The sequence below is a fragment of the Brachyistius frenatus genome, unplaced genomic scaffold, assembly GCF_029030835.1.
Source record: "Brachyistius frenatus isolate BFR_SWC_R1_liver_20210118 unplaced genomic scaffold, ASM2903083v1 Contig_341, whole genome shotgun sequence".
NCBI lineage: Eukaryota > Metazoa > Chordata > Actinopteri > Embiotocidae > Brachyistius > Brachyistius frenatus.
The window spans coordinates 165,879-193,536 of record NW_027210940.1 but is presented as its reverse complement, the minus strand read 5'-3'; the positions used below and the strand labels follow the sequence as shown (position 1 = coordinate 193,536).

The window sequence follows — 27,658 nt, the reverse complement described above, 5'->3', positions numbered from 1 at the left end:
GAAAATCCTCCAGCTTGACTTTTTAAAAGCTGAACGCAGACGGATGTGACATTAAACATGGATGCTAATTAACCCAACACGTGCCGGCTTTAACCTCACGCATAAAAAAAAAAGAGAAACACAGCTTCGTTTCTGTTACGGACACAGAATGAATCCGTTGTTATGAGGAAATTACGATTTTTTTTTTTTTTTTCAAACGTCGAATCAAGCCGAGAGGAGGAGGAGGAAGAGGAGGAGGAGAGACGAAGGCGAGGAGAGAGCGGGAGCGCTGCATTTGCATTTTTTGTTCAGAAAATGAAATAAGCATTCAGCCGGCAGCATTGTGGAGGGCTGAAGTACCCCGGGTCCATCGCTGCGAGCCCTTCACAAAGACACACTTAAAAAAAAAGAAAGAGGACGGCTTCTTCCAGATTCACTGTTGCCAAGGCGATGACCAGCTGCAAGTCGTGGACTTGTTTGTTTATAGGGGCAGGCCTGCTGAGTGGCTGAGCCCGGGGCGGGTGAAAGGGGGGCCGTGAAAAGGACCCGGAGCCTCACGTTTACCAACCTGGAGGAGTCGCGGTGAAACCTGAGCGGCCGGTACGAGTCGAGTAGAACCGGAGACGATGTTCTGGATGAAGAGTGGACGTTCGATCTGAGCAGCGTGTCGATGTTTGTTTATGAACAGCTGCACCGTTTGATGTGTCATTTTACATATTTACACCCGAGTGATAAAAACACTCATCACATCACAGCAGCCTGAAACAGTCTGTTAGCAGGAGAGTGAAATTCAGTTTCAGATCTATGTCACGAAAATACATGGAAATATGAAATATCATGTGTTTGTGTTGGTCTGGTATGAACCACTGTTAAACATGAGTGTATTTGAACTCTTTATAAAGTTGTTTTTACGTGCGTGGCTCCAACAGCTGATTGTCTAAGCATGAGGAAATCACAGTTCAGATCTCCGTTAGCTTTGTTTGACTTGTTTTGTTCATACTATTTTGATGCTCTAAAGCTGCTGTACATTATGTGAATATGGAACGTTTCTTGTGAAATAACTGCCTGAACCCGACTGAAACCACAGCAGCAAAGTCCTCCAGAAACTTGGCTCACATTCATTCAAAATTCTATTAATTTAAGACTTTTAAACAAATAAAAAATGAATATCATTAAATAAACAGTAAATGTATGTGGAGGTCTTTTTGTTGCGTCATCTTTCCTTGAACATGACGACGTTCACTTTTGTAATCAGTTGTTTTTTTAATAATAAACCAAACCAATAAGGGACCAGTGGGCGTGGCTAAGTGCGATGACGTTGAATATACGCTGCTGATTGGTTAAAGGCTGCTCCAGTACTTTCAAACTGAACGCAGGTTTAGGAGATTTTAGCGCTTCTTGAAAGTTGCCTCAAAATCGATGCTCACAACAGCGACCGCTCGCAGAACCTCTGATCTTTGAGTCAACTTTAATTAAACTCACTTATCGGCGAGTTTCCTTCTTTTGTGGAAAAACCGGCGATTGCAATATTGTAATATTAGTTTCCTGGAGGGGCCGACGTGCGTACGAAGTTACGTGAACACAAGAAGTGATTTGCAGATCCACAACAAATAAGTACCAATACCGCACCTCGGAATAACAAAGACACACACGCATATAACGCAAAGAGGTCTCTGCTGTAGTCCGCATACAGAAACAAGAGGCAAATGTTAGCATGCTGACATGCTAAACTGAGGTGGTGATCGTTAGCTGTGATAGCGAGCAGATTAGCATTTGAACTTTTGAGTCTCCAAATCGTTGGAACCGACAAACGTCTGTAAATTCTCATTTAACTAAACAGGGAAAGAGACTTTAAAAAGATGCTGATGAGACGTTAACGAACTAAAGAATAAAAAACTGAAATAATCTGCGTCACCTGATAAACTAGAAGAAACTAAAACTAAAGTCCAGATTTCTCCGGTTCTCCGCTGACCACAGCAGAAAGCAGTAAAAACCCACATTTAGCCTCCAGCAGGCCGACTGCTGTTCACATCATCATTTAGTTTTCATGTTTGATTATCTCCTCCACCAACAAACTTTAAGTGGACCACCCAGTCGGGCTCCAATTATAACGGCGGTTTTCTTTTTCTCATCACCGCGACGACTCAAAGGAGAGAATTACAAGTGGACACCTGTCAATCTCCTTAATTAACAATGATCTGAAAGTGTATAGACCTCCAGTCTGCGCCGCACAAAAGCCAACAAAGGATTAGGCTTTAAATCCTTAAAACACGCTGCGTCCGCTGTATTAACGGCGGATTACAACCGAGCTGAACAACTAAACGCCTCCTTTCAATCAGCGCAGCGACTCTTGGACTCAGATCGTCCAGCTCGTCCAGCTCGTCCAGCTCGTCCAACTCGCCCAGCAGCAGGACACTAACTTCTCTGTGGACAAAGACGCTGCAGCCGCCGCTGCTGCTGATCCACAAACCGGGAATTCATCTCAGAAAAGAGCTGGAAACAAAAGACGTGAGGGCCCGAATCACAAGAGGAGTTTTCCTCTATTAAAAATATATAAATATGTATATTAATGACATATCACAGGGACTCGCTGCTTTTCTATAGAAAATGACTTCAATAGTTTTCAGAACATAAACACAAGCGTTTGTGCAAGAACTCGCGTTGATCTGATTTAATTCAGAAACGGTTCAATAAACCTACAAAAATAAGTATGAATGTGTCAAAAACTAAAAACCGCAGGCACATTTTGTCCAAACTGAAAAAGCTGCTCTGCTCTTTTACTTCAGGCCTGAAAAAACATGTAAAACTCAAACTTTTATCCTCCTGCGGTTTGTTGTGACGTGAACAACACTCGGCTGCTCTGCAGCAAACAGCGTGAATGAAAATGAATAAATCTGTTAGAAGCGTCTGATGTTTCATTTTAAAGCTGCATCTCTAACATCAAACTGTGGCTTCAGATTTCAACTTTTAAGATGATCCAATGTTTTTTCTTTGCACATAATGAAGCTTTTTATGACGATCCGGAGAACAAACCACATGAACGTGGTGAGTTCAGGTTCCTCTGAAGTGTTGGAGGAGTTCGGCTGCAGGATCAAACCGTGACTCCGCCGCCCCGGTTAAAACTCGGTGTCACGACAATAATGGCCTCCAGCAGCGCGCCGCCGGCTGCAGAGGCAGCGTGTTGACACATCACCGCAGGAGGTAGCGGCGCCGTCAAAGGGGAAGTTAACTTTGGTTTCAACCCTCTTCACACACCCAATCAAACGGGATCCCCCCGGATGCTTTTATCACAGGGGGCCACTGTGTCCAGCGGAGCCACTCCACAGTCTCATTACCGGCCCGGGGCTCCCGCAACACTAATCATCAGCCAACAACAACAACAAAAAAACCATCACAAAAGCGGTGATTACTGGCCGAGCCGACGACGGCCCTGAGAACCTGTGATGTGGACAAAAGCCAGCCTCCGGCCTCCTCGTCCGGATAATCACATCCTGAGTTAAAGCCGCTCCACATTCAGCCCACTTTACACCTTCAACGTTAAACACAATCACAAACGTTCAAATCTGTGCCGTCGGATTTCAGACCAGAACTCAGCATCCAGAAAAAGAGTCAAAGGTTCAGAGCTTCAGCAGAACATCTGCACAAATCTGATTTCATAGAAACACAGATCTGCTTCAGATGATGTCATAACCATCATCCTGAGGCTGCAGGTTCACAACCCTTCCCTTTTATTCAAATAATAACTTCTCCATCAAACACACAGATTTAAAAACAGAACGTCCTAATTGTGAAATTTATCAGTGAGAAGGAGCGTCAGAGATCAGGGAGGCGCCGCCGCAATCCGGAGGAGCCAGAAGCTCCATTTGCATCAAGTGGCACCAGAATATCCGCGACTCCCCCGCACGCCATCAGCGGCCAGATGAGATTATTCATCTACTTGCAAATTGGCACATCAAAGTCCAACTGGAGGAGCGCTGGCGGAGGAGCGCGGGGCCGAGGCCGAGGCCGTGATTAGCAGCCAGTCGCTGCCTCCACGTGTGACGAGTCGCTCAAGCGTCCCTCGTGTCACCGACAAAAGGGAACTATTTAATCATATAAGACAATTATTGGTGCCTCGCTGTCAGCTGGGCGGCGGTGTCCAATTTCCTCTCAGAGAAACAATGACAATGTCTGATTTACATGGAAAGTAATTAGTTAATGAATAAATTAAAGGATGTCGAATGTTCACAGCTGCTTTTCTGTTCGTCTTCAGGGCTGAAGATCGACTTCGTTTTGGTTTCTGAGAAAGTTTTGGACATTTTGTACAATTAATCCATAAATTCAGAATATAAATGATCCTGCTCTGTTTCTGTTTACTTCTGTGTTCCATTTTACAGGTTTACATAACAGATTTAGTGCTCTGACCATCAGTGATGTCATCATCCATCAGTGATGTCATCAACCATCAGTGATGTCATCATCCAGCAGTGATGTCATCAACCATCAGTGATGTCATCGTTGGTTTGTGAACGTTATGAATCCTCCAGTTCAGATTCTGTCCGTCACCATCTTTGCTAGTTCGGAGCGGTTCGGAGCAGGAAGTGACCATATTTGGACGAGCTGGGGGAGGAGCCAGCGGTGGATCTGACCGATCTGATTGGAAACCTGACGATACTCAAGAGTAGAGCTTCTTCCTTCATAAATGACCTCTGACCTTTGCAGCGACCACTTCATTAACCAGGTTTACTGTTAATGAAGCTGTCCAGAGGTTATCGTGGAGTAGAAAAGATAGTAAAAGGACCAGCAGTGAAATATTGATTGAAATAATTAAAATATACAAAGGACTGTGGGGTGTCATTTCAGTTATCCATCAGACTTTACGTAACAAAATAAAGTGGAGACCATGTGGACAGCGAGCTCAGCAACACGAGCATCAAACGGTCTAATATTTGACTATTTCTTACTCTCTGCCTCAGGAACCAAAAATGCTGAGAATAATAATTCTCATGTTCATGAAAGCAGCGCAGCGACCTCGGCTTTCATGACGGAGCGTGAAAAGCGAGGCCGCTGTAAAGTGCAGAGAAAGAGATGAACATTACAAGGAGGAAGTTTGGAGTCATAGCACATTTTAAGCTGCATTGAATGGAGCTGCTGTTGTAGTGGGTGGAAGTGTAATAATATTGATAAAACGCAATATGATGCTGCTATTGTTGGATTCAAAGCTGCAGAAGTGAATCTGACAATCGAGCCAGTTTCAAAGTTCCTCGGTGACCTTGGAGACGGCGGCTCCATCGGGTCCTCCTCCTTCAGCAGAACTTACATCTCAAACATTACACCTCTATAAAGTTAGACTTGATTCAGTTATGGCTGATTATCATCTATATTATTCATGACAGCAGCGATACAGACAGGAAACAGGAAGACTATAACTCAGTGAGAGTCTTAAACTCCCTTAAAGTCCACTTTAAATGCAACTGAAGGTGTGTGTGTGTGTGTGTGTGTGTGTGTGTGTGTGCGTGTGTGTGTGTGTGTGTGTGTGTGTGTGTGTGTGTGTGTGTGTGTGTGTGTGTGTGTGTGTGTGTGTGACTGACGTTGGAAAGGCTGGTGGCTGCTGTGAGGTGCCCGGTAGCTTCCTTGGCTGTAGTTGCCCGGTGGAGGAGTGCTGCTGTACTGTCCTCCACTGTGTTGGTTCCTGTTCACACTGTGACTGAAGGAAAAGGAAAAAACAAAAAAACAAACAAACATGTAAATTCATCTACAAACTGTACAAATACCTTCAATTTGTACTTAATGAGACTAATGGTTGTACTTAAGATCAAACTCCTTGACTGTCCATGTCTGGAATAGACTTTTTATAATTCCAGGATATTCCAGGACCAATGGGAACCCAGACTGAAGTAAATATACTGAACTACATTCCCCCACTGATAGTTAGACAGACTTTATTGTCCCAGGACGTGGACATTGAAGGTTTGATGATTCAGTGAAGACGTCTGTTTTCTGTTTTCACATCAGAGCTGGAAAACACCGACTGGATGAAGTTGGATTTTGGCCTCTTGCCACAGACAGTCACTGATTTAAAACCAAAGCAACAGTAAATTATTTTTGTTAATGATTTGCTGCAGGTTTTCCTGCCCACCATCCCACCCCCCCCCCCCTGAGTGCACCTGCTCGCTCGCCCCATCGAGGAACGTAACTGCCTGAATTACTGAATCAACGACTGAGTTTAGTCAGAAAAGAGAAGAAAAAAAACCGTGTGCATGATTAATTCCCAAACACGCCAGTCGGACCGAGCCAGATGTTCAATTATTCACATTTCCTTAATGATAATATCAACGTGTGGAGAAGAGAGCTGAGATCATAATCAAGGACGGCTGGTTAATGGGGAGCGTCACAAACATTTCAAATCTAAAACCCTGTCGTGATCACAGCGGTAAGACGACGCCGTCGCTTCACTTCCTGTTCATTGAGCCTTTGAGCAAAAGACTTCACAAACTACTCGCGTGCTATCGGTAGATGTCGGCTAGCGAGAAGCCTCCAGTTACTGCGGCTCAACTCAAATACGAGGCCAAAAAGTGAGTTAGAAGAGAGTGAAATAAAACGTAAAGAGATTTATTTAGGTTGAAGTGATTTTTAGACGACCAATTGGAGCTTTTATACGTTAAACGATGCAGCTAACGGTTGAGATTAAAACAAAAACGTTTTACTATGGACGAAGCCTCGGTATTGAAATTTGGACAGTAGATCCATGTTAACTTCTCATACTGAAGGAAAAAGCTTGTCAGACAGCAGGTGTGACTCCTCCCATGTTTGTTGTAGATGAAACATTTATATATATTTATATATATATATAAACTCACCCCAGAGCCCTGAAGCCGGACTGATCCAGGTGAGCCTGCTGCCTGTTGGGGTTGAAGCCCAGCTGAGGTCTCCATGACTCCCGGTTCCCTTTCTCCCAGTCGCCCGGCTTCAACACCTTATTGGGAATCCTGAAAATAAACCAGCAGAGTGAAAGCTGCAGCGACTGAAGAACTTTCAGGAAAACATTTCTCTTTTATTGACATTTATAAAACAAAGAGATGAGAACTGTTATGAACACTTGAAGCGCTGCACTCTTGTTTGGTTAAAAAAAAAAAAAAAAAAAACTGCAGAGGGGAAGTTTTGTCTCCCCCTTCTGCCCAAACAAAAACACCGTTGACGCGTCATGTTTAACTGGAGCCGACTCGGGAAGTCTGAAGGAGCCGACGTATTATATAATAATAAGAAAACTACGTCTGCACCACATAAACCAAAGAGATGGGGAACTTTCTTTTTTCTGCCAAATTAAAATAAAGACTTTGTGTTAAAAAAAAATTCCTTTTGTTCTGCAATTTTAATGCAAAAAACCCACTAAAAACTGCAAAATATCATCGCAATTTTTAAGAAAAGCAGCTGAAAAATTCCTTTCTGAGTAGCGATTGATGAAAAACTACAAAAACCAGGAGCTTCAGGAAACTTCAAAGCATCGTTTCAGAACAAAAGTACTCGTAAAGTGTCGTAAAGTTTGAACGATTTCAGACTTCAGTCGGAAAGAATGAGCGCTGAGAGGCGGCTGGTTCGGGTCTTTTCATGGGATTGTTACCGGCTGCATCCTTTAAAAAGTGTCTCCACACCTGAGATGAAGGTTCAGCAGAGAACTTATGAGAGAAGTTGGTGTAAAAGCAGAAAGCGTCTCACTTGGCTGCCGGCAGGAGGACGGCCTTGAACACGAAGCCGTCTCCAAACGCAGGATCCTGGAACTTCACCCTGAAACACACCAACACATTCACACTTTTTATCTTTACAGGAACATTTGTAAAGAGAAACAGAGATCCTGAGTTTGTGATGGTTCGTGAAGTGTTGAAAGAACGATAGTTGCATATACTAATAAATTTTTCTATATTTTAACGACTATTAGAATATTTGAAAACTGTGTCGTCCTGTCCAAACTGCAAACTAACGAAGAAATAACGTCAGACTCGGGCTTGTTTGTCAAGATAAGATATTTTTTCCCGATAGAAATATTAATTGGACTCATTTTGAGAGTCCACAAAATGTCTGTTGTTGTGTTTATGACATAAATATGCAGCGTGACCATTTCTACACGTTTAACGTGATGTTCTGCTCGGTGTTCCTGTTTTCAGACGGTAGAAGTTGCAACTCACCCGATCGCGCTGCTCTCCGAAATGTCTCGCAGCAGAGGAATCGGCGACTTCACCGGCCTGAAGGGGAAATTAAAGAAAGGAATAAATGAGGAGACGGTCATTGAAACATGAGACGAGGCGTATGAGCGCGAGTTCCTTACTGATCTGGGAGAATCGGGTTGTCGTCCAGGTTTAATGTTCCTTGGATTCCGTGGCAGAACTCGGCCGGGATCTCGGTGGCCTGACGGAGACACAGCGGCTCTTTATTTCTGACCTGGACCACATCCACACAACCCTAACACTTCCTAAAACTTATAAGATCACTATCATGTCACATGTTTTCCAAATGAAAACTTGTATGTATGACATGTTGCAACATATGAAAACCTGAGGGAAATATGTGGGAAGGTTTTCAGAGGAATCTACATGAATTTCACATTAAACCATGAAAATGTTAGAAAACCTCGTTTCCCATGTGAACAATCACACGTGTGACATTAAAGCGTCTTTGAATTTTTTTCAATTCCCAAATTATAAAATCCATTTAAAAAAAGAAAAGAAAATGATTTTCGGGTACAAATCTTCAGTTTTCATGCGGTTTTGATGAGTTTAACTCACTTTAAAATGTTTTGTGTAGCTACAATTAACAGATGCTCCCTAAACACCTCACTGCAGCACAACTCGCACATACAAAGCTGGAAATATATTCAAAATAAAACCAACTTTTTATCCCTCAGCTTTTTTTTAATTTTCTACACACGTTCACGACCCTCTCAAAGTGACCCACTTTAGGGTCACGAACCACGAGTTGAGATCCTAAACAGAGCTTCAGATTTTAAATGAAGTATGTTGTGATTTATGTGCATTTTGCTTGGCAGCTCTGACGTGGTCATTAAGAAGTTTTCACCCAGTGGGAACAAAACGAGTCTGAACAACGGTTGTCTAGAAACGCACAATCAGCAAGACTGAACAGAAAGCAGGCGACAGCTGCAGAGCTCCACGACACATCTGCAGCGCCATGACACAGCAAAACACCAGAAGAAGAAGACTGTTATTACACAGCAGCTGACTCTGTGTGTGTGTGTGTGTGTGTGTGTGTGTGTGTGTGTGTGTGTGTGTGTGTGTGTGTGTGTGCACATTAGTTAAGATACTTTGAAAAAAATCAATTATAGACAATGAGAAACTTGTTTTGTCAACTTTTCAGATGCTGCCTGTCGCCTCACATTGAGAAACAAAAGCTGACGTGTTGAATTGTGTCTGAATTAAAGCGAAGTTGAAGCGCGTGCGTCTCCGGTTCTGTTACCTCGTGAGATTCTGCTCGGTAGAGTTCATGGATGAAGTCGAAGAGAAGGTGAGACCTCCCCAGAAACAACACGTCGCTGCCCAAGCTGTTTCTTCTCACTGCAACAGACGGCACAGTTCACAGTTCGGAGCAGGAAGTGACCATATTTGGACGAGCTGGGGGAGGAGCCAGCGGTGGATCTGACCGATCTGATCGGAAACCTGACGATACTACGTCCCGCCCACCGATAGCTGTAACCTGACTGCACCACAGGCCTGTCAATCAAACAGACACGCCCCCAAAACAGGTGTTCTTGAATCTTCTTTTCTAATGAATGAGGGATTATTTTCAGATGGACCTCCAGAAAACTAATAAGAAGGAGTGACTTTAGCTAACAACACCGAGATAACTGATGGACACATTTTATTCACTTTGGATTTGATGAGAGAAGTTGAATGGGAGTCTATGGAGCCGGAGGCTTTTTGGAGCCGACCTCTAGTGGCACTCGCTGGTATTGCAGCTGAAGACACTTCTGGATCAGAACCATTTTACAGACCTGAAGCTACGAACACTTTTAGAAACAGTCTGTAGTTTTATATCTTCTTTTCTAATGAATGAGGGATTATTTTCAGATGGATCTCCAGAAAACTAATAAGAAAATGTAAAGCTCTCACCATTCCTCTAAAACGTGTCAACACAAACAAACAGAAGCACGTTTTATTACAGCAGGAAGTGAAGTTCAGCTCACCTTCCTCAGTTGTGAGGTCGGGGTAGACGTCAGCCAGACCCGCCCTCAACCGACGCTCATCCACAAACGGCAGCAAGGCAACGCCTTCGAGAAGAAGCACAAGCTCGGAGTCAATCATGGGATTATTGATGATGTTTATTGTAGAACTTTTACTTTCTTCACATCCAGCACTCAGAGGAATATTTTGACTTTTTTAAAATTTCTCAGGCAACAAACGATTAAATCTCTTTCAGAAAGTTTGAAGAAATAATTTCTTTTGTTGATTCCTGGCGATGATAAAGAACTGCTGGAACGTCACTGAGTAAAAATAAAGTGTAAAGAGACGCTCACCTTGCCAGGCGTATTTCTTGCCGTTGAGATCGATAGCGAAGTCGTCGGGGTAAAAGTCGATGATGGAGGAGTCCTGCATGGAAGGAAAAGTTTGTTAAAAAAACAAATAGCTTTTTTAAAATTATTCTGGTACAAATAAAACCCGATGTGCTCCCAGAAAGTCGTCCCTCTGAAACGTACCGGACTGCTCATGAGGTTCCTCCATGTCGGGGGCAGGAAGTTACCGCTGGCGGCAGGAAACACGGACATCAGCTGCTCCAGGGGCTTGAACTGCACACAAACAAGGTGTTTACACACTCACTCAGCAGGTATTATATTATGTACGTTATCTTATATAATACTTTAAATAAGCTGAGAATAATATGTGTAACAGGAGAAAAATCTAAATCACCAATAGTGAATTTCTGTTATTTGTTTGGTGCGACATATTTAACAAAACTTTATTGAAAAGCATCACGGAGACCAACAAAGAAGAGAAAGAAGTTCTCACTGGTTTGGTGTCCTTCTCGAAGTCGGTGAACATCTCTTTGATGTCTTTGAAGTCAGAGGCAAACGGGGCGTAGTGGAACGGGAAGTACCACTTCCAGGAGGCGCAGCCCTGCAGAGCGACAGGCGTCAGTTACACTTCACATGACGAATGACACAACCTTTAACATGTTGGTTTGTTCATCTGGGAAAATAGTGTAAACATCTTTTTAAACAGGAGTTTGAGCTGCTTTTTTATCAGGTGTTTAAGATTTAAAGACACAGAAACAAGGAAATATCAACTGAAATGAAGTAAAAAGTGATAATTTAATAAGAAAGAAGATAAAACAAGGGGAAAAAAAAGACTAGAAAAACAATGAAGGAACGAGTCTCCTGTGATTGAATAAAATAAGTTTACTGAATGCTGCAGAGGAAGCAGCTTTTAATCTACATTTCAAAATAGGGGAAGTGAGATCATTCGTATGATGGTTGGTGCAGTTTTTCTTTAGTTGTGATTGGAGGTGTTAAAAGCTGAGTGCTTCTTAAAAGATCTCAACAAGACGAACTGGCTTTTGTTCTTCTGGCAGATCAGAAACAGATTTGAGCTGCAGATTCATGAACCAGCAGCACTTCAACAAGAGTGTAAATATCTAAAACCATAAGTAATGAAGAATGAATTAATTTTTGGTGCAAAGACCAAACAAAAATAAATTACTTTCTTTAAGTTTTGTCTGAATATTAGATCTCATATTCGTGCTTTCAATCGAGATGGTTAAAAAACGCTCGTCAAAATTCATCGGAGCAAAAAAATGATCTCTTAAAATTGTTGGAACAACAAAACTAAATACATTTTCAGTGATAAAAACCCAAATCGGAGGAAGTTTTGATAAATCAGAATTAAGTAATTAATTTAATTGGTGTTTGCTGCTGATTTCTTGCTCTTTCCAGCTTCCCTGTTCTGCATCAGTGTTCGATCGGACATAAAATCATGACCGACAAACTAACAGGACAAAATGAAAAGAAGTGAAAGTTTAAAAAAAAACAAAAAAAAACCAACAGAAAAGACTTACAAAGAAAATGGAAAGAAAAAAGCTTTTCTTTGCCCTTTTTCCACTAAAGTTCTGCTGCAGCTCAAAGCTTAAAATCCAATCTGACCAGACTAAGATGTCTGCGCTGACATTTAAAACCCTCCACGAGTCTGAATCCCGATCAGACGCCGAGCGCTTCGTTCCCCTGAATCACTCTGATTTAAATTTCCATCCGTTCGCTGCACTTTCAAACTTCGATGGTGACTTTTCTGTTTCTCGGACTACAGTTGAGTAAAAGCTCTTCCAGCTGTTGCGAAGATGAACGGCTCTGTGGGGATAAACTATAGAAATAATTCCCTCTTTCACCTCAGTGTGTTGGAAATGTTTATGCACAAAGAAGTAAAAAGAAAATGTAAGCGTGCAGATGGAGTGTTCGGACCACTTGTCCTCCGAGCAAACACGCCTCGCACCAAAGAACGACCTTCACTTCCCACAATCCACCTCTGAGAAAACGAGGTCCTCCGACAAACCCACCAATCCTCACATCTCCGCCAAGCCCACCACTCTATTATTAAAGATGGTCATTCAAATGATAATATGGCCCTTTACCATAATAAAAGATAGAGAAGGCTCCCATCTCCACATTCAAATAATCGCACAGATCATTTATGGTAATATGACAAAATGTTTTGTCTGGAGAAGAAATTCATTTGTGTCTGAGGCCGGCGGGTCAAAGACCACAAACCACGATAATAAAAAAAATAATACATTTACTGTCCTATCTCACAGCGGCGGACAAAAGGGAAGAAAAGTTTGTTATTGTTAGCGTAAATAAAAAAGTACAACAGAAGAGTAGTTCTTATCCGTCAGTGTGAATATATTTTAGTCTGATTTACTAAATTCTGTCCAAATTAGGCCTCAAACTAATCAATATTTTCATTAACTAATAAATCAACTACTTTTATAATTAATAAAATTTACAAACCCCAATTATATTACAATTATAACTAAATAAAAACAGCAATTCTACAGACTTCTTTTAGTCGTAACTGAATTGATTAGCTATTAAATTTTGTTCATTTAATTTCTGTCACAAATACCAGTTTGTGCTTAGTTTCTAAATCATAAATAACTTATTCTTTAAATTAAACTATGTGATGTAATGCAGAAAAGTTTATTTCACTGAAAGACAGTTTAAGTATTTTATAAACTGCTCTGCTGACATTTTGTCAAACAATAAAAACAATGTAAAAAATGTGATTAATAACCTGATTTTGGCTTTGGATGTTTTGGTCTCTACTTGAATACAGAAAAGAAAATTCAATTTAAAGAACGTCACTTTAAAAAAAAATTATAATATGAAATGAACAGGCTTTACAAACCAAATATCCCAAAATAAATGAAATAAAAAAAATTATTCACTTATTGTACATTATTATTGAGGCTGCTGGTTTAAGTAGACCAAAGATTTAAAACTTGAAAATGTCACTTGTTCATTTTCGATTCAAAAGGTCCTGATTAGATTCAACTAAAAGAAACTTGTTTGAATTTCTTAAGATTCAAGGAAATCAGTTGAAAACTACAGAAATGTAAAATCGTTGGTGAAGACCTTCAGTTATCGTTTTTATTCATCTTTAAATTCCCTCTGTGAGAAACACCACGTCAACAACAGCCACAAAACAAATCCAGTACGGAGATGTTTCTGATATTTAGTCCGACCCATTAACATCCCTGAGGGTCGACTAAACATGACGTCAGAGTGAAACATCACAGCCAAGCAGCAACGGAAACTAACCTCCAAAATAACCGGCAAGAAATCAACACCTCGGAAAAGTGTTCCAACAAAACCTGAATGTTAAAAACCTGACGTTACTCGTATGTTAAAAACCTGACGTTACTCGTACGTTAAAACCCGAACGTTGAAACTCGAACATGAGAACTCGTACGTTTAAAGCCATTCATTAGAACCTTAACGTCAAAACCCAAACGTGAACGTTATGACATTAAAACGCGAACAATGACATTTGAACGTTAAAATCCGAACATTTGGACTTGTATCAGGGCTGCTCGGGTAAATTAGTTTTTGCTAGGTGTACCTAATAAACTGGCAGCTGAGTTTATAAACACATTTCAGTGTTTCATGAAATTGTTGACAAAAACAGGCAAAAATGTAAATAAAACCATTTCTGTTTCTAGTTCCAACAAAACGTACGAATTCTGACTGATGACGTGATTCTATAAAAATCAGCTTCGGATGATTTTAGTAAAACGTGTGAGGAAACTCTTCCTTTGTGGTGAAGCTGTTGAGGAGGATTTAATTCCCGAGTCAGAGGACGTTAACGAACCTCGGTGAGCTCCGAACCTGAAACATAAAGGGAGGGAAACAAAGTGGAGTCCTTTGTGTTGTGGATAAACCGTCTCCGTGGATGATCCGCCGAGGTGTGAGCGATCATAACTCTGCGGCGGCGGACCGAACCGTGAATGTGCGGCGGCGGAGAGGAGACACGTCTCCGTCCGCCGAGGGCCCGCTAATGAATTCATGGAGAACGGCCCCCTGAGACGGGCTTTGGATCGGAGTCAACACCGTCTGCACACACACAATCAGCCCGGACAAATCCCCACGGATCAGCCCGCCGCCCGGCTCTCCTGGAGACCGCCCGCCGCTCATTACTTCATTCACACATAAAGATCAATATTTTACAACAGGAACATGATTTAGTGTTTAATCACACTGCAAACAACAGCTGGAGGTTTCACTCCCCTCTGAGAGCTGTTGGGCTGAAACACTCAACACTTCTTGACTTTCAAACAAAGAACAATACCGGAACCACCGCCTCAACGTCGTACCTCTCCTCGTTCAAATCCACGTCCTGACAGACTGATGTCTTCACAGGAGTCCTCATATGAGTTTCCACGCCTTGACAATAAAGATGACTGACAGCAAACGATGCTGCAAATTGTAAAACGTGGATGATTCCAACACGTTCAACCCGACAACACGGTGACCTCTGACCACCAACATCTAATCAGTTCATCCTCATGTCCAAGTGGACATTTGTGCCAAATCTGAAGAAATTCCCTCGAGCTGTTGTGGAGATATCACATTCACGAAAAGAGAATGAGCGGAAGGAAAATCAGAAAACGTGATGCATTCAGGTACCACCAGCGCAGAGGCAGAAATAAACCTGCTGTTAATAACGTGGAGATTAAATATCTTTTATCTCTGATAATCTCATTAAACTACGTTGACAACGCTGCAGTTTGAGATCTTCCACCTCATCGTGAAGTAAAAAGCATAATTTGAAGTTCTTCAGCAGAGCAACACGTGACAGATGAAGTCATGTGGGCTCAGGTTGCCATGGAGATGCGTGTTACCTGGTAATAGTAGCGCAGCACCCAGCAGAGACCCTCCACGTACGACTGGACCACCTTCCGCCTGAAGTCCTCGTCTGTCACGTCAACATCGAACTTGGTCTTGTAGTATCTCTGCTTCCAGCCGTCCTCCCACAGCCTGCAGCACAATCACAGTTCATATTCACCATCACACAGTTCATATTCACCATCACACAGTTCATATTCACCATCACACAGTTCATATTCACCATCACAGTTCATATTCACCATCACACAGTTCATATTCACCATCACACAGTTCATATTCACCATCACACAGTTCATATTCACCATCACACAGTTCATATTCACCATCACAGTTCATATTCACCATCACACAGTTCATATTCACCATCACACAGTTCATATTCACCATCACAGTTCATATTCACCATCACATATTCACCATCACACAGTTCATATTCACCATCACACAGTTCATATTCACCATCACACAGTTCATATTCACCATCACAGTTCATATTCACCATCACACAGTTCATATTCACCATCACAGTTCATATTCACCATCACACAGTTCATATTCACCATCACAGTTCATATTTACCATTACACAGTTCATATTCACCATCACAGTTCATATTCACCATCACACAGTTCATATTCACCATCACACAGTTCATATTCACCATCACACAGTTCATATTCACCATCACAGTTCATATTCACCATCACACAGTTCATATTCACCATCACAGTTCATATTCACCATCACACAGTTCATATTCACCATCACACAGTTCATATTCACCATCACACAGTTCATATTCACCATCACACAGTTCATATTCACCATCACAGTTCATATTCACCATCACACAGTTCATATTCACCATCACACAGTTCATATTCACCATCACAGTTCATATTTACAAACAAGTCAACATCCAGGAAGGAAGACAGTGAAAGCTGAGCAGACTCAGTGACAGCAGTGATCTCTTTATTATTTAAAACAAATTCAAATAGGAAGTTGAAATTTCTCCGCATTAAAGTTAAACAATAGAAACTTAAAGTTAAGTTAAACAAAACTCGCTCTCTAAACACAAACACCTCAGAAACCTTTAGTCAGCGAGGCTCTTCATCCAAACAAACCGCATGTAAAACCAGAAGGTCAAATGAAATGACTTTTCAGAACATTACTGTGTTTTTGTACATACAGGATGTGTTGGATTGGTATTATTAAAAAAACAAACATTTAAAGTACTTTTGTAAAACTGTCACTTTAGTGCCTCAGGAATTTTTTTTGCAATTTTGAGCCTCGTGGTTCTTTAAGTTAAAGAAAAAAAATAAAGAAATACAATTTGAACTAAAGTATTTCCAGATGTTTCTGTGACATACAGTTTGCTGCTTATTTGCAGTGGGTTTCAGTGGCGTCTGTCTGTCTGTCTATATTCTTCCTCAACAAGTTTTGTCAAATTTCCTCATGTGACCACAACACCATAACCTGGTGCTTTACCTCCACCTCAGTAACTGGTGTGTGAATCTCAGCTCCCCCTACGAACACACCTCAGTTATTAATGTGTAATTATATAAACTCCATGTACAGTGCTGGTGAGGTAGAAGAGTGAATCCACTGCTGCAGTAACTCTAAACGACACGTTAAAGCTGTTCATCTACAGCCTCAAAACGCTGCAACGCTAACGGCTTAGACTTCCTGGTAGGTTTCAGGGCGGCGATGCCGTTCTGCACACATAATGAAGGGAGTCCAGCATCTGCGCGGCGGATCCTCGGAGCGGACCGCCGGGAGCGCCGGCTCCGGAGAGGAAAGCCTCCATGAATACCAATTCAGCCCGACGGATTTAGCAGCTCTGACGAGAGCGTCACAGAGGAGTTTACCCCGATGTTCCTGCTTTCCATATTAATCAGGTGCAGGAGGAAGTGGGAGCTGTTCAGCAGAGGTGTGTGTGTGTGTGTGTGTGTGTGTGTGTGTGTGCGTGTGTGTGTGTGTGCGTGTGTGTGTGTGTGCGTGCGTGTGTGTGTGTGTGTGTGTGTGTGTGCATGTGTGTGTGTGTGTGTGTGTGTGTGTGCGTGTGTGTGTGTGTGTGTGTGCGTGTGTGTGTGTGTGTGTGTGTGTGTGTGTGTGTGTGTGCGTGCGGAAGAGTTAAGCAGCTTGTGCTGCAGCTCGGTTCATTAATGAGCGCATCTCTCTGCTTCTGTTCGTTAACACGCCGAGTTCAGATTTATTCTAAAGATATTTCATCAGTTGTCGGCTGGACACTTTATTTACAGGTCAGTTTGTACGAAGGTAAATTGAGGTACATTTTTAAAAAGAGAACTTTAGATGTTTTTCAGAAATCTTGACGGGTTTGTTTTATTGATCCAAAGCCGGATCGTTCTGAGGTGAATCATGCAGTCACGTTGCCGCTGTGTGCCGAGCAGGCAGCCAATCAGGGGCCTGTTTGGTTCATGGTGGTCAGTATACAGAAGGTTGGAGGAGATTTAAACACCGAATCCTTCCATGCAAATCTGGTGTTTTCTTCTGCATGACAAAAAAACTAAAGTTTTTTTTACCAACTCGTCCAATATATGAAAATCCTCTTTTGTCCCTCATCCTCCGTTAAACTATAAAAAGTGGATGTGGATGCGACCTGAAAGCACTTTAGATGATTAGACTACAGCCCAGGCCCCCGCCCTCCGCTGTGACTCCGCCCACCCGGCCTGTGAAGGTGTACCTGACGTTGTCTTCGGGCTCCGGCTCGCTGTCACTGTCGTCGGCCTTCCTCTTCATTCCCTTGCTGTCCAAGCTGTCGCTGGGGCCTGCAGACGACTGCGCGGGGCGGAGAAAACCCACAGGAGAAAAACATGAAGAAAATATTCAGATCAGAAGAAAAACATAAATATTAACAGAATTTACACGTTTTTAATCAGTGCTGCGTCTGCTCTAATAAACAGATTAATTGTTGTTTAGATGTAGGAGGACTAAACGGGTGTTTATAGGACCCGACAGGCTCAACTCCTGAACAGCAGCAGCGACGCTGTGAAAAGCTTTCAGCGTTTTGTCTGCGAGGACAAAACGGTTTCAAACTCACTCAACACACGGCTGGAGGTTTTTAAACGCCACAGAAATCTGTTTAAAACCTCCACAACAAACTACACAAACACTCTGAGATGAGATTCGTCCTCCAAACAAGAAAAACCTGAAATAGAGCTGAAGTACGAAGAAGTCACGGATCAGCAAAACGACAGAAGCTGCAGTTTCTCATTAAACAGATTATAAATTGTTTTTATTGTTGTTTTTGTCCTGTTTTCACTCAGAAACTCAACAGTGTCATCAATTCATATTCTTTGTCAATTCTTTACTATTTTAACTTAAACTACATAAATTTGTTGTTTTTGTTGGTGAATGTCTCAGCTGTCAGTTTGGATTGAATTTTAAAAATGCACTTGTTATTTGGCTTCTTTTCTGTCTACAATCTGTTAAATTGTCTTTAAAATCTTAATATTTGTTTTTCAAAAATAAAATAAAATTCTAGAGAATATTTTCAGGACGAAACAAATTAAATCTGATGGATCAGGTCTCGCATAACGCAAAAATAAAAATAAACTACAGCACGAGTTCAGAGAATATTTTTAGAGCTGTGGTTAACAAGAGTTTTCATTATGGTCATTTTTATTAATGTTTAAATATTAAATAGTCTAAAATATGTCAGGATACAGTTTTCTACAGTCTAAAATGAAGTCTTTAAATATCTTAATTTATTGTTTACCATAATTAGAAAAGCAGCAAAGCCTCAAGACTCTGAAGCTAAAATTATTCATTTATTATCAAAATGTAGGCTATTTAGACTAAAGTGTGTTTATTTGGTTACTAGTAAATAAAAAAATCCAAATAAATACAACACAATATGTTGCTATAAAGATAAACGATGGTTATTAAGATGGCTACATTTACATTAATATTGATTCATCACAGATAAAACATTTAGAGGGTAAAACTGCATTAATTATAACAAATATTTAATGTATTAAAGCCTTTTTACTGCTAATGAAACATGGCTGTGTGCAGCGGCGTCAGATGAAGCTGATGTACAGATCTACGTGGATTTTATGTTTGAAGGACGCTGATGCAGAGGAATAAAAATAAACTACCTGAGCTACTTCACTGTCCCTTTCTTTTCCTGCTGGAGGCCTTTGTGCTCGGTTCATTCATGTGCTAATGTATAGCCGGCTATTGTCGGTCGATAAATGTTAACGCCGCACAAGAGAGGGCAGGAAACATCTCGAGAGACACTTTAAACAGACGCATGACCGTGAACCGACCCAAACACAGCAGCATCGCTCAGAGCTGCTCGCAAACACCGAGGGAGGAACCGCCCAGCGCCGCAAACATCTTATACTTATTATTATAGTTCTGCTGATGGAAACGTTCACTGCAGGACGTTTTAAATGTTGAGTATTAAGCACGCCGTGAAAACGACACGGCGACTGAACCTTTTTAAAAAGGAAAAAAAACAACTCAATAATTTCTCCGATAATCGTGTCCTAAAACTGATGTGTCCGTCCTGTAGTCGTCCTCCTTCAGGGGAGCCGAAACTTCAGAGGACGGCTGAACAATGTGAAGTGAAACAGTGAGATGATGAAGGAGGAAAGAAAAAAGGAGAAAACCGAGCGCAGGACAGAAACGCTGCTGCTTGTCGGTTATTGATTACTTCTTAAATCAGAGGTGCACAAATGATTTCCTATTAAGGGCATTTCATAAAAAAAATGTAAGAATAATTTATAGAACATTAACATTCAGATTTTCTTGACATCCTGATTTGGTCATTTTTCTTTATTTTTTGCTTCTAGCAGGGAAACTTAGTGAAATAGTTTCTTTTATTGTCCATAGCAACCTGCAGACCAAGTTAATACAGCCTGCTGGGTTTTACCAGTTCAAACTAAATATTGAGCTTCATAATTAACTATATTCTACATTCAGCCTGTTAGCAGGAGAAGCTTTTCTTCTACTTTAAAGACGGAAGGTGAAGTTTAGTCGACACAGGGCGTTTTATTTTGAAATCTGACCCGATTGTCAACACGCTGCAGCTGATAGACAACAGTTTCTCTCCAAGAGGCGTCGACATAAACAGACTTCAAGACGTCAGTGAAAGATCACAGGAGTCTCACACCGAACCGATTCATGTTTTGTATTATATTTAAGTAGATGCATCAAAAGAAAGGTTCGTATTTTACTCCTTATCCACTCAACTTGTAAACTATACTCACTCTCTGGTTCATTATTTAAAGGCAGTTACTGTACGAGTAAGAAAACACAGATCTGACTTACGTTGCCTCCGTTTTTAATCATGGCTTTCAGGGACTGAGCAGCATCCTGCAGAAACGAACACCAGACTACAGGTCAAAACTAAAGTACTGGATGGTGAATGAAGCGCTTTTAATTTGAAACGAGGGCTTTTAATTTGAAACGGAAGCAGGAAGTCGCAGCAATCAGCCAACCAACGGCGTAAGTTTATGACTCGGGTACCTTGTTGTGCTGCATCCTCATGTCGAAGGCCTGGTGCCGGGCGTTCTGGACGGCCTCGGGGCGGTCGCGTCTCCCCAGGGCGTGAGGGGTGAACTGGCCCGTGGTCAGGTAGGCGGGGCCCTGCCGCTCCGCCTGCACACGCACCGCCACAAAAACAAAAGTCAGTGTTCAGGACACGACTGGTTCACCAGCAAACAATCAGAAATACATAAACAGAAAGGAGAATTCAGGTTTCTGTCGAGTCTCTTTTCTCCGGCGAGACGTTTGAGGTCAAAAGTTTTTCTTGTTTCAGCTTTGTTTTGGTAGATTGAGACTGAATCATTCAGGTGGATTTAGTTCATTATCTTATTTAAATGTCCCTTTAAAAGGAGCAGTGTGGAGAATTTTAGTGGCATCAGGTTGCAACCAACTGAACACACCTTGTTTAATTTGAATAAACTGTGAGCGATAAAAGCTTTGAGGGTCGTCCATGTTCCTGCTTCGTTCAGTGGGCGAAGTGTGCTCATATCAGCTGATCGGGCAATAAATGTCAAATGTGGCCACCTCAATTATTAAGAAACAGTAGCATCTTGCTTTCCTCACCTTCATCCTCTTTTTCTTCTCTTTATTCCTCCTCTTGAAGTTTTCCTATGAGAAAACAAACGAGACATTTAGGACTGTTTGTCGACGAGCCGCTGTGCACTTATAAATGTTGAATTAAAATGTGAATGAAAGCAGCGAAGTCTCACATCGTCGTCTTTGCGTTTCTTGAAGATGTTGTCCTCAGCCACGCCCACAGCCTGCATGATCAGCTCCACACGCTCCAGGTTCACGTAGCCGTTCTGCGTCAGGTAGCCCTGCAGAGGAAACACAGTTAAACTTATCCACGACAGGATTTCAACTTTTCAACCCAGAATTAATTTCTTCTGATAAGTGACGAAACTCACCCCAGTTCTGTGGACGACGTCTTTGTAGATGTTGACCAGTCGGTCGATGGCTCCCTCTCTGAAGGGAAACGGACACAAACACAAGTGTAAAACACTTCATGAGTAAAGTTCACTTTGAAAGGTGTTCGATAACTGGCAGCTGCTTTAGAGTTTTTAAAGGACTCTGCAGACACATCTGCTGGCTCCTCCTCTCAAACCTAAACCAGCTTCCTGCAGCTTTCTGGGGACCAACTGAAGCTTACCTGATTTCTAAGGACGGAAGATGTGGCAGGAAGTCGTTTCCAACAAAGAAGCACATGAAGACCCAGTCGTCGACACTCCTCTCGAAGTCGAAGGGAAACGGCAGGCTGGCCATCGTCAGCTCTCGGGCCAGGTACTGAAGAAGGAATGATTTATCATGGAGCTTCATACCGCCAGCCTCAGCAGGCTCATACAGAAATACAACGTACAGCGTGGCCCTTATTGAATCATTTGTATTTTTAGATCAAACAGATAAAATACATTTCTCTACACAATAAAAGCAGTTGAATTTAGAGCATATTGAAACACTCTAATGCAAAACCATCATATCAGCCAGCACATTCAAACGGGAGGGCCAAATGTTGCCGTCTCAAAAACAACCAAACTCTCTTCAGTCAATCCAATTGTATTATATCCTGAATGTAAACATCCAAACTACTTGTACGTAAAATCTGTAAACTTCTACTTCTAGAAATGTCTTTTCTAATTGAATGGTTTAAAGTTAAACAAATGCAGGACGAACCTCCCGCAGGACGCAGAGTCTGATGAAGATGAACTCCTGCTCGGCCGCCGGCATCGTGTCGGCAAACTCATCGTGCTGGAAGTGAAGAAGAAAACAGTCACTGAGTCCATACTATCAGATATATTCTTAAAATACACATCTTCAATGAAATATGACTAAATATGGTTTCTAAATGAATCGCAGTAAAAGTCTTTGCAGCTGTCGCTTGATGTCTCGTCAAATGTTGGACTGATTTTAAGACTTTACCAATCACATGAATCACTTCATTCAGTTTACAGGCCTGTAATGTTTTAATCCTGGTAAGACATTTGTGAAGCACTTAATATCTTTGTTTTGAAAAGTGCTGTTTAATAAAGCTTATTAATTGAATCATTATTATCTTGGTGGCCCTCAGATCGATTGGTATCGCTGTTCTCCGTTAGGAACACTTTTTTTGTTTAAACAGAAAATAATGCAGATAAAAAGGCTCAGAGTAAGTTTTTTTTATAATTCATAAATTCCCAATAAGGTTTACTTTTCATCATTTCAGACAATAAAACTGTAAAATATTGTTGTCATCCTGACAATCAGCCTGAAAACTCCAGCAGTTGTGTGGAAACTGATCACAGTAGTGTTTAAATATGAAACTAAAATAGAATAAAACCATGTTGGAGATGTGGTCTGGAGGTTTGGAGACGTGATATGAATGATGTAGGACAGGATTGACAGGATGTCCCGGTCTCACCTGTCCCTGCTTCTCGCGGGCCGTCCCCTGACACTCTTTGATGTCGTGGCCCATCTGGCCGCAGAGCGCGCACGGCCGCGGCTTGTTGGGCTTGAACTCCTCCCGGATGATGGTGAAGTTGGGTTCGTGCGTGGCCAGGCCCAACATGATCAGGTCAGCTGACACGGGGAGAGAAAACACACGGCACTTCAGCGAGGACGTAAAGACGACGAGGGCGGGACACGTCGGGTTGGAGAGAGTTCTTACCGTCGGCTCCACACAGGCAGTGATGTGTGTTGGGGTCATGGTGGGGTTGAGCTGGTACAGGGAACAAGAGGACAGGCAACACACTGATGAAGGTTCACACTTGACTTCAGAGGCCACACATCATCATCATCATCATCACCACTCTAAGATGAAGATTAAAGAGTCATCATGAGTCTGAATTGTAATAAAAGTGAGTCTGGAGGACTTCACGTCCGTTGTGTTCGTGATTCAGATTCTTCTCATATTCACTTGTTATGAAATCATTTGTTGTTACGTTGTGAGCTGCAGGTTAAACTCAGTCTCACTTCTTTAAACAGTTTGAAACTAAAGATAAATACAGCTTTTAAAACACAAAACGTGACTGATTTAACGTCTGTAACAGTTTTTGTTCCGTTTGAATGAACTGAATCTGTGCTGCATCGGGCCACAGTGTGAATGTCGGTACCTCTCTGTCTCCGGATGAAGTCCATGATCTTGTGTTCACCTTCACCTGGGACGCTGGCGTCGGACAGAAACACCTGAACAAAAAGAAGGAAATAAAGTTTTAAAATCACTTCAGTGTCTCGCCGTCAGATTTGGAAAAGATTCAATGATCACTTTTAACGCTCGTCTTACGAGACTCAGCGCAGGGGCATAAAAAGATGATCATCACATCTGATTACGTTTCAGTTGAACTTGAACCAGTTTGAATAATCAGCAGCAGTAGGAAGTGTCTGTATTAGAAAGGGTGAGACACTCACCACGACATTCTTCCATCCCGGATCGTTGCTGAGCCGGTCGGCCACGTAGTAGCGCAGACACTGAGCCAGGTTGTCCATGAACTCTGTTCCCTGCAGACCACAAGGCATCGACTTAATAGAAATAAAAAGGACATAAAAGTACAGCTGGAACTCTGGACTTCACCGAGACTTACTGGAGTGATGCAGTTGCTGTCAAACCTCTCTTTAATCTCCTCGGGGGGGAGATAACCTCCTGCAGAGGGCAGAGAAACAAGGAAGGTGACATGGAGTATGAATACTGGGAAAGTGTCAAAACATTAAGTCCACCGAAAAATACACAGCCTGTATTCAGCAACTCTGCCGTTTGGACTTCTGTAAGTTTGTGATGTCACAAACTGACGGTGATGTCACATGTCTGCCCTCAGCACGACCCGCATTTAATGTGGAACAAAAACACTGAGGTTCTGTTGTGGTGCTACAAGCTACAAGACTGAGGAAGACCTATGACTGGTCTGGATATGTGTCACTCAAAAGACAGTCAGCCAATCAGAAGAGAGGGTTGTCCTTAAAGACACAAAAACATCTTGCTGCTGGTAAAGCTGCAGAAAGAAGCTGCAAAAACTATACAGAGATGATTTTTGGTCCTTAAAATCACAAGAATATTTTCTTTTGGAGAAGAAGTTTGCAAATAAAACATTGGATTCATGAATAAATATTGAAATATGAACTCCCTGTAAGTACAAACTACAACTACCGTCTATAATGTTGTGAAGGCCGTGAGTGTGAATAAAGGAGTAGAACATCACACACCTCTCTGGATGATCTCCTCCCTCATGCGATGCTTCTCCTCCGACAGCTCAACTCCTTCTTTGGAGGCACGAAAGCGTCGAGAGCGCTGCTGGTTCATTTTGGCTCGAGGAGCCTGCAAGAGTTCAACAGGTCGACTTTCAGAGTCTGAACAGAAGCTGCGGTCACGTCTCTGATGACCCGGGAAACACGGCGCTGCTCTGAAGTCAGCTGCAACACTCAGACAGGTGAAGTCCTTTATTTTTCCTCATGACTGGCAGACGTTCATGTTTAAACCCATTGAAAGCATGAAGAAACTTTACAAACCAGCAATTAATCAATAAAGAGAGAAAATCAGCAGCTTAATCTCGAATGAAAATAATCATTAGATGCTTTTATTTTACTGCACTTCAGTTATTTTCAACAAGGATTTTTTTTTTACACTTCAAATTAAATAAAACATGTTTCAAATTTCAGCTCTAATAAAACAGTCAACCAAAATAAAACTGTTTTCATACCTTTAAGGATCATTACAACCCATAATAATTAATTATATTTTCTCAGACAGTTATACTACTATAAAAAAAAGATTTTATGATCAAATTATGATTTTTAAATAATCAGAAATACCAAATATCACGTGTCTATAAATCAGGAACTTTTGCTTCCAGCTGGTCGTTGGAGGATGTGAATCTTTTCTTTGTCACATGACATATGAAGACGTCAACTTTACCCTCGAACCAATCGGACGAAGCGACTCACCACGCCGTCGATGGCCATGTACAGAACCCGTCTGGGCCGCACGATGTTGAACAGGCGGTCGATGTACTCGAAGATGGAGACCATCATCTCGTCTTCATTTTTGGGCGGTGGTCTGTGCAGGAGGAGGAAGAGGAGAAGGAGGAAGAGGAGTGAGGACTGACTGTGGTTTCACTATTTATATCAACCCTCCTTCTGAAGTGAGTCTGAAACATGAAACAGGAAACAGGAAGTGGCTCCTACTTGTCCTCTGGATGTGTGCAGGGGTGGATGATGCCGTTCATGTCCAGGTACAGGTTGTCGAACTCGACCTCGTTGGGGTTCGGTTTGGTCGTATCGACGGGAATACGAACTCCATTACACTGTTTCCCCTGTGAAGGTAAAACAACACAAACCACTCAGTTGGACTTCAAAATAAAAAACCTGTTCGGCATTAAAGCTGCAAAAAGTATCTGCTGTTCTTTGTCCCATGTGACAACAGCGTGAATATTTTGGGTTTTCTGGGATCAATGGACATCGATATTATTAAGTAAATTATTATTATTATTATACACGAGAGCCCTGAAAGAATACAAAATACATTATTAGATATTAGGAAAGAAAAATGTACAAAACCTTCACGAGCTTTTTGGAGAAAAAAAAAACCAACATTAAAAACTGCAGTAATTTTTTATAGAAAAGTTAATAAAAAAATGTTGTTGTTTTTTAAAAAACCATAACATTATAAAATGATTAAAACCACTGAGAAACCTTTTAAATCCGCGTGGTGCATTTCCTCCTGAATTTAATATTCTCCTCCGCTCGATGTCTCTGGATTAAATTAAATTAAATTAAATTAAATTAATTAAATTCTGCGGTGAAGCAGCAGCTGTGAATCCTGATGTTTAAAACACCTTTATGCAGGTTAAAGTTCTGCCGTCCTTAAAAATGCTCCGTTTTGTTGTTGTTGTTGTTGCAGGTAAGTCGCGCCGTTTTGTTGTTGTCTCGTGTGAAGTAAACAAACTCCGGTTTGTTTTTAAACGGTACACAAATAAAGAGCACGACGAGACTTAACGGTGAAGCGGGACAGTTGGCGGTGAACAGGTGAACTTAGAGCCGTTAACCGATCAATTAACCGATCAAATAACCGATCAAATAACCGATCAATTAACCGATCAAATAACCGATCAATTAACCGATCAAATAACCGATCAAGCTGTTAACCGATCAAATAACCGATCAAATAACCGATCAAGCGGTTAACCGATCAAGCTGTTAACCGATCAATTAACCGATCAAGCCGTTACCCGATCTAGCCGTTACCCGATCAATTAACCGATCAAGCTATTACCCGATCAATTAACCGATCAAGCTGTTACCCGATCAATTAACCGATCAAGCCGTTTACCGATCAAATAACCGATCAAGCCGTTTACCGATCAAATAACCGATCAAGCTGTTACCCGATCAATTAACCGATCAAACCGTTACCCGATCAATTAACCGATCAAGCCGTTACCCGATCAATTAACCGATCAAGCCGTTACCCGATCAATTAACCGATCAAACCGTTACCCGATCAATTAACCGATCAAGCTATTACCCGATCAATTAACCGATCAAGCCGTTACCCGATCAATTAACCGATCAAGCCGTTACCCGCGGTTCGCGGGCTGCTAGCCGCCATGCTACCTGCTTACCTTCTCCTCAACACAATGCACAATGATTGACGGATATTTCCGGCTCAGCCAACGGAAAAACGCCGGGACTCCCATCTCCGGTGAACAGTCGTTAATCTGTCAGTTTATAAAAACAGAAACTCGCACGAAACGGTTAAAACAGCTCAATTAAAACACGAGTTTTGATTTGGATGAGTCCAACACTTCGGCTACATGCTGTTGGCCA

At 41.8% G+C, this 27,658-nt stretch overlaps 1 protein-coding gene across 2 annotated transcripts in view; it reads right to left on the bottom strand.

The window, feature by feature from the left end:
- The window catches only part of xrn2 (5'-3' exoribonuclease 2), a 31,668-nt gene extending 4,010 nt beyond the window's left edge, over positions 1–27,658 (bottom strand). Inside the window, exons 1-28 of one of the 2 annotated variants that reach the window (XM_069723694.1) lie at positions 27,454–27,658; positions 26,018–26,145; positions 25,778–25,889; positions 25,040–25,151; positions 24,424–24,482; positions 24,251–24,340; positions 23,956–24,028; positions 23,511–23,561; positions 23,265–23,422; positions 22,541–22,615; positions 22,020–22,153; positions 21,778–21,835; positions 21,580–21,687; positions 21,434–21,478; positions 20,852–20,983; positions 20,654–20,698; positions 18,060–18,154; positions 15,349–15,484; positions 10,971–11,078; positions 10,661–10,750; positions 10,481–10,553; positions 10,151–10,234; positions 9,424–9,521; positions 8,282–8,361; positions 8,142–8,198; positions 7,675–7,743; positions 6,819–6,947; positions 5,550–5,665 (exon numbers count right to left, since the gene is read on the bottom strand). In XM_069723694.1, the coding sequence (XP_069579795.1) occupies positions 5,550–5,665; positions 6,819–6,947; positions 7,675–7,743; positions 8,142–8,198; positions 8,282–8,361; positions 9,424–9,521; positions 10,151–10,234; positions 10,481–10,553; positions 10,661–10,750; positions 10,971–11,078; positions 15,349–15,484; positions 18,060–18,154; positions 20,654–20,698; positions 20,852–20,983; positions 21,434–21,478; positions 21,580–21,687; positions 21,778–21,835; positions 22,020–22,153; positions 22,541–22,615; positions 23,265–23,422; positions 23,511–23,561; positions 23,956–24,028; positions 24,251–24,340; positions 24,424–24,482; positions 25,040–25,151; positions 25,778–25,889; positions 26,018–26,145; positions 27,454–27,528 (2,590 nt within the window). In that variant the 5' untranslated portion in view covers positions 27,529–27,658. The remainder of the gene's footprint in view (positions 1–5,549; positions 5,666–6,818; positions 6,948–7,674; positions 7,744–8,141; positions 8,199–8,281; positions 8,362–9,423; positions 9,522–10,150; positions 10,235–10,480; positions 10,554–10,660; positions 10,751–10,970; positions 11,079–15,348; positions 15,485–18,059; positions 18,155–20,653; positions 20,699–20,851; positions 20,984–21,433; positions 21,479–21,579; positions 21,688–21,777; positions 21,836–22,019; positions 22,154–22,540; positions 22,616–23,264; positions 23,423–23,510; positions 23,562–23,955; positions 24,029–24,250; positions 24,341–24,423; positions 24,483–25,039; positions 25,152–25,777; positions 25,890–26,017; positions 26,146–27,453) is intronic. The other variant, XM_069723695.1, reaches the window with a different exon arrangement.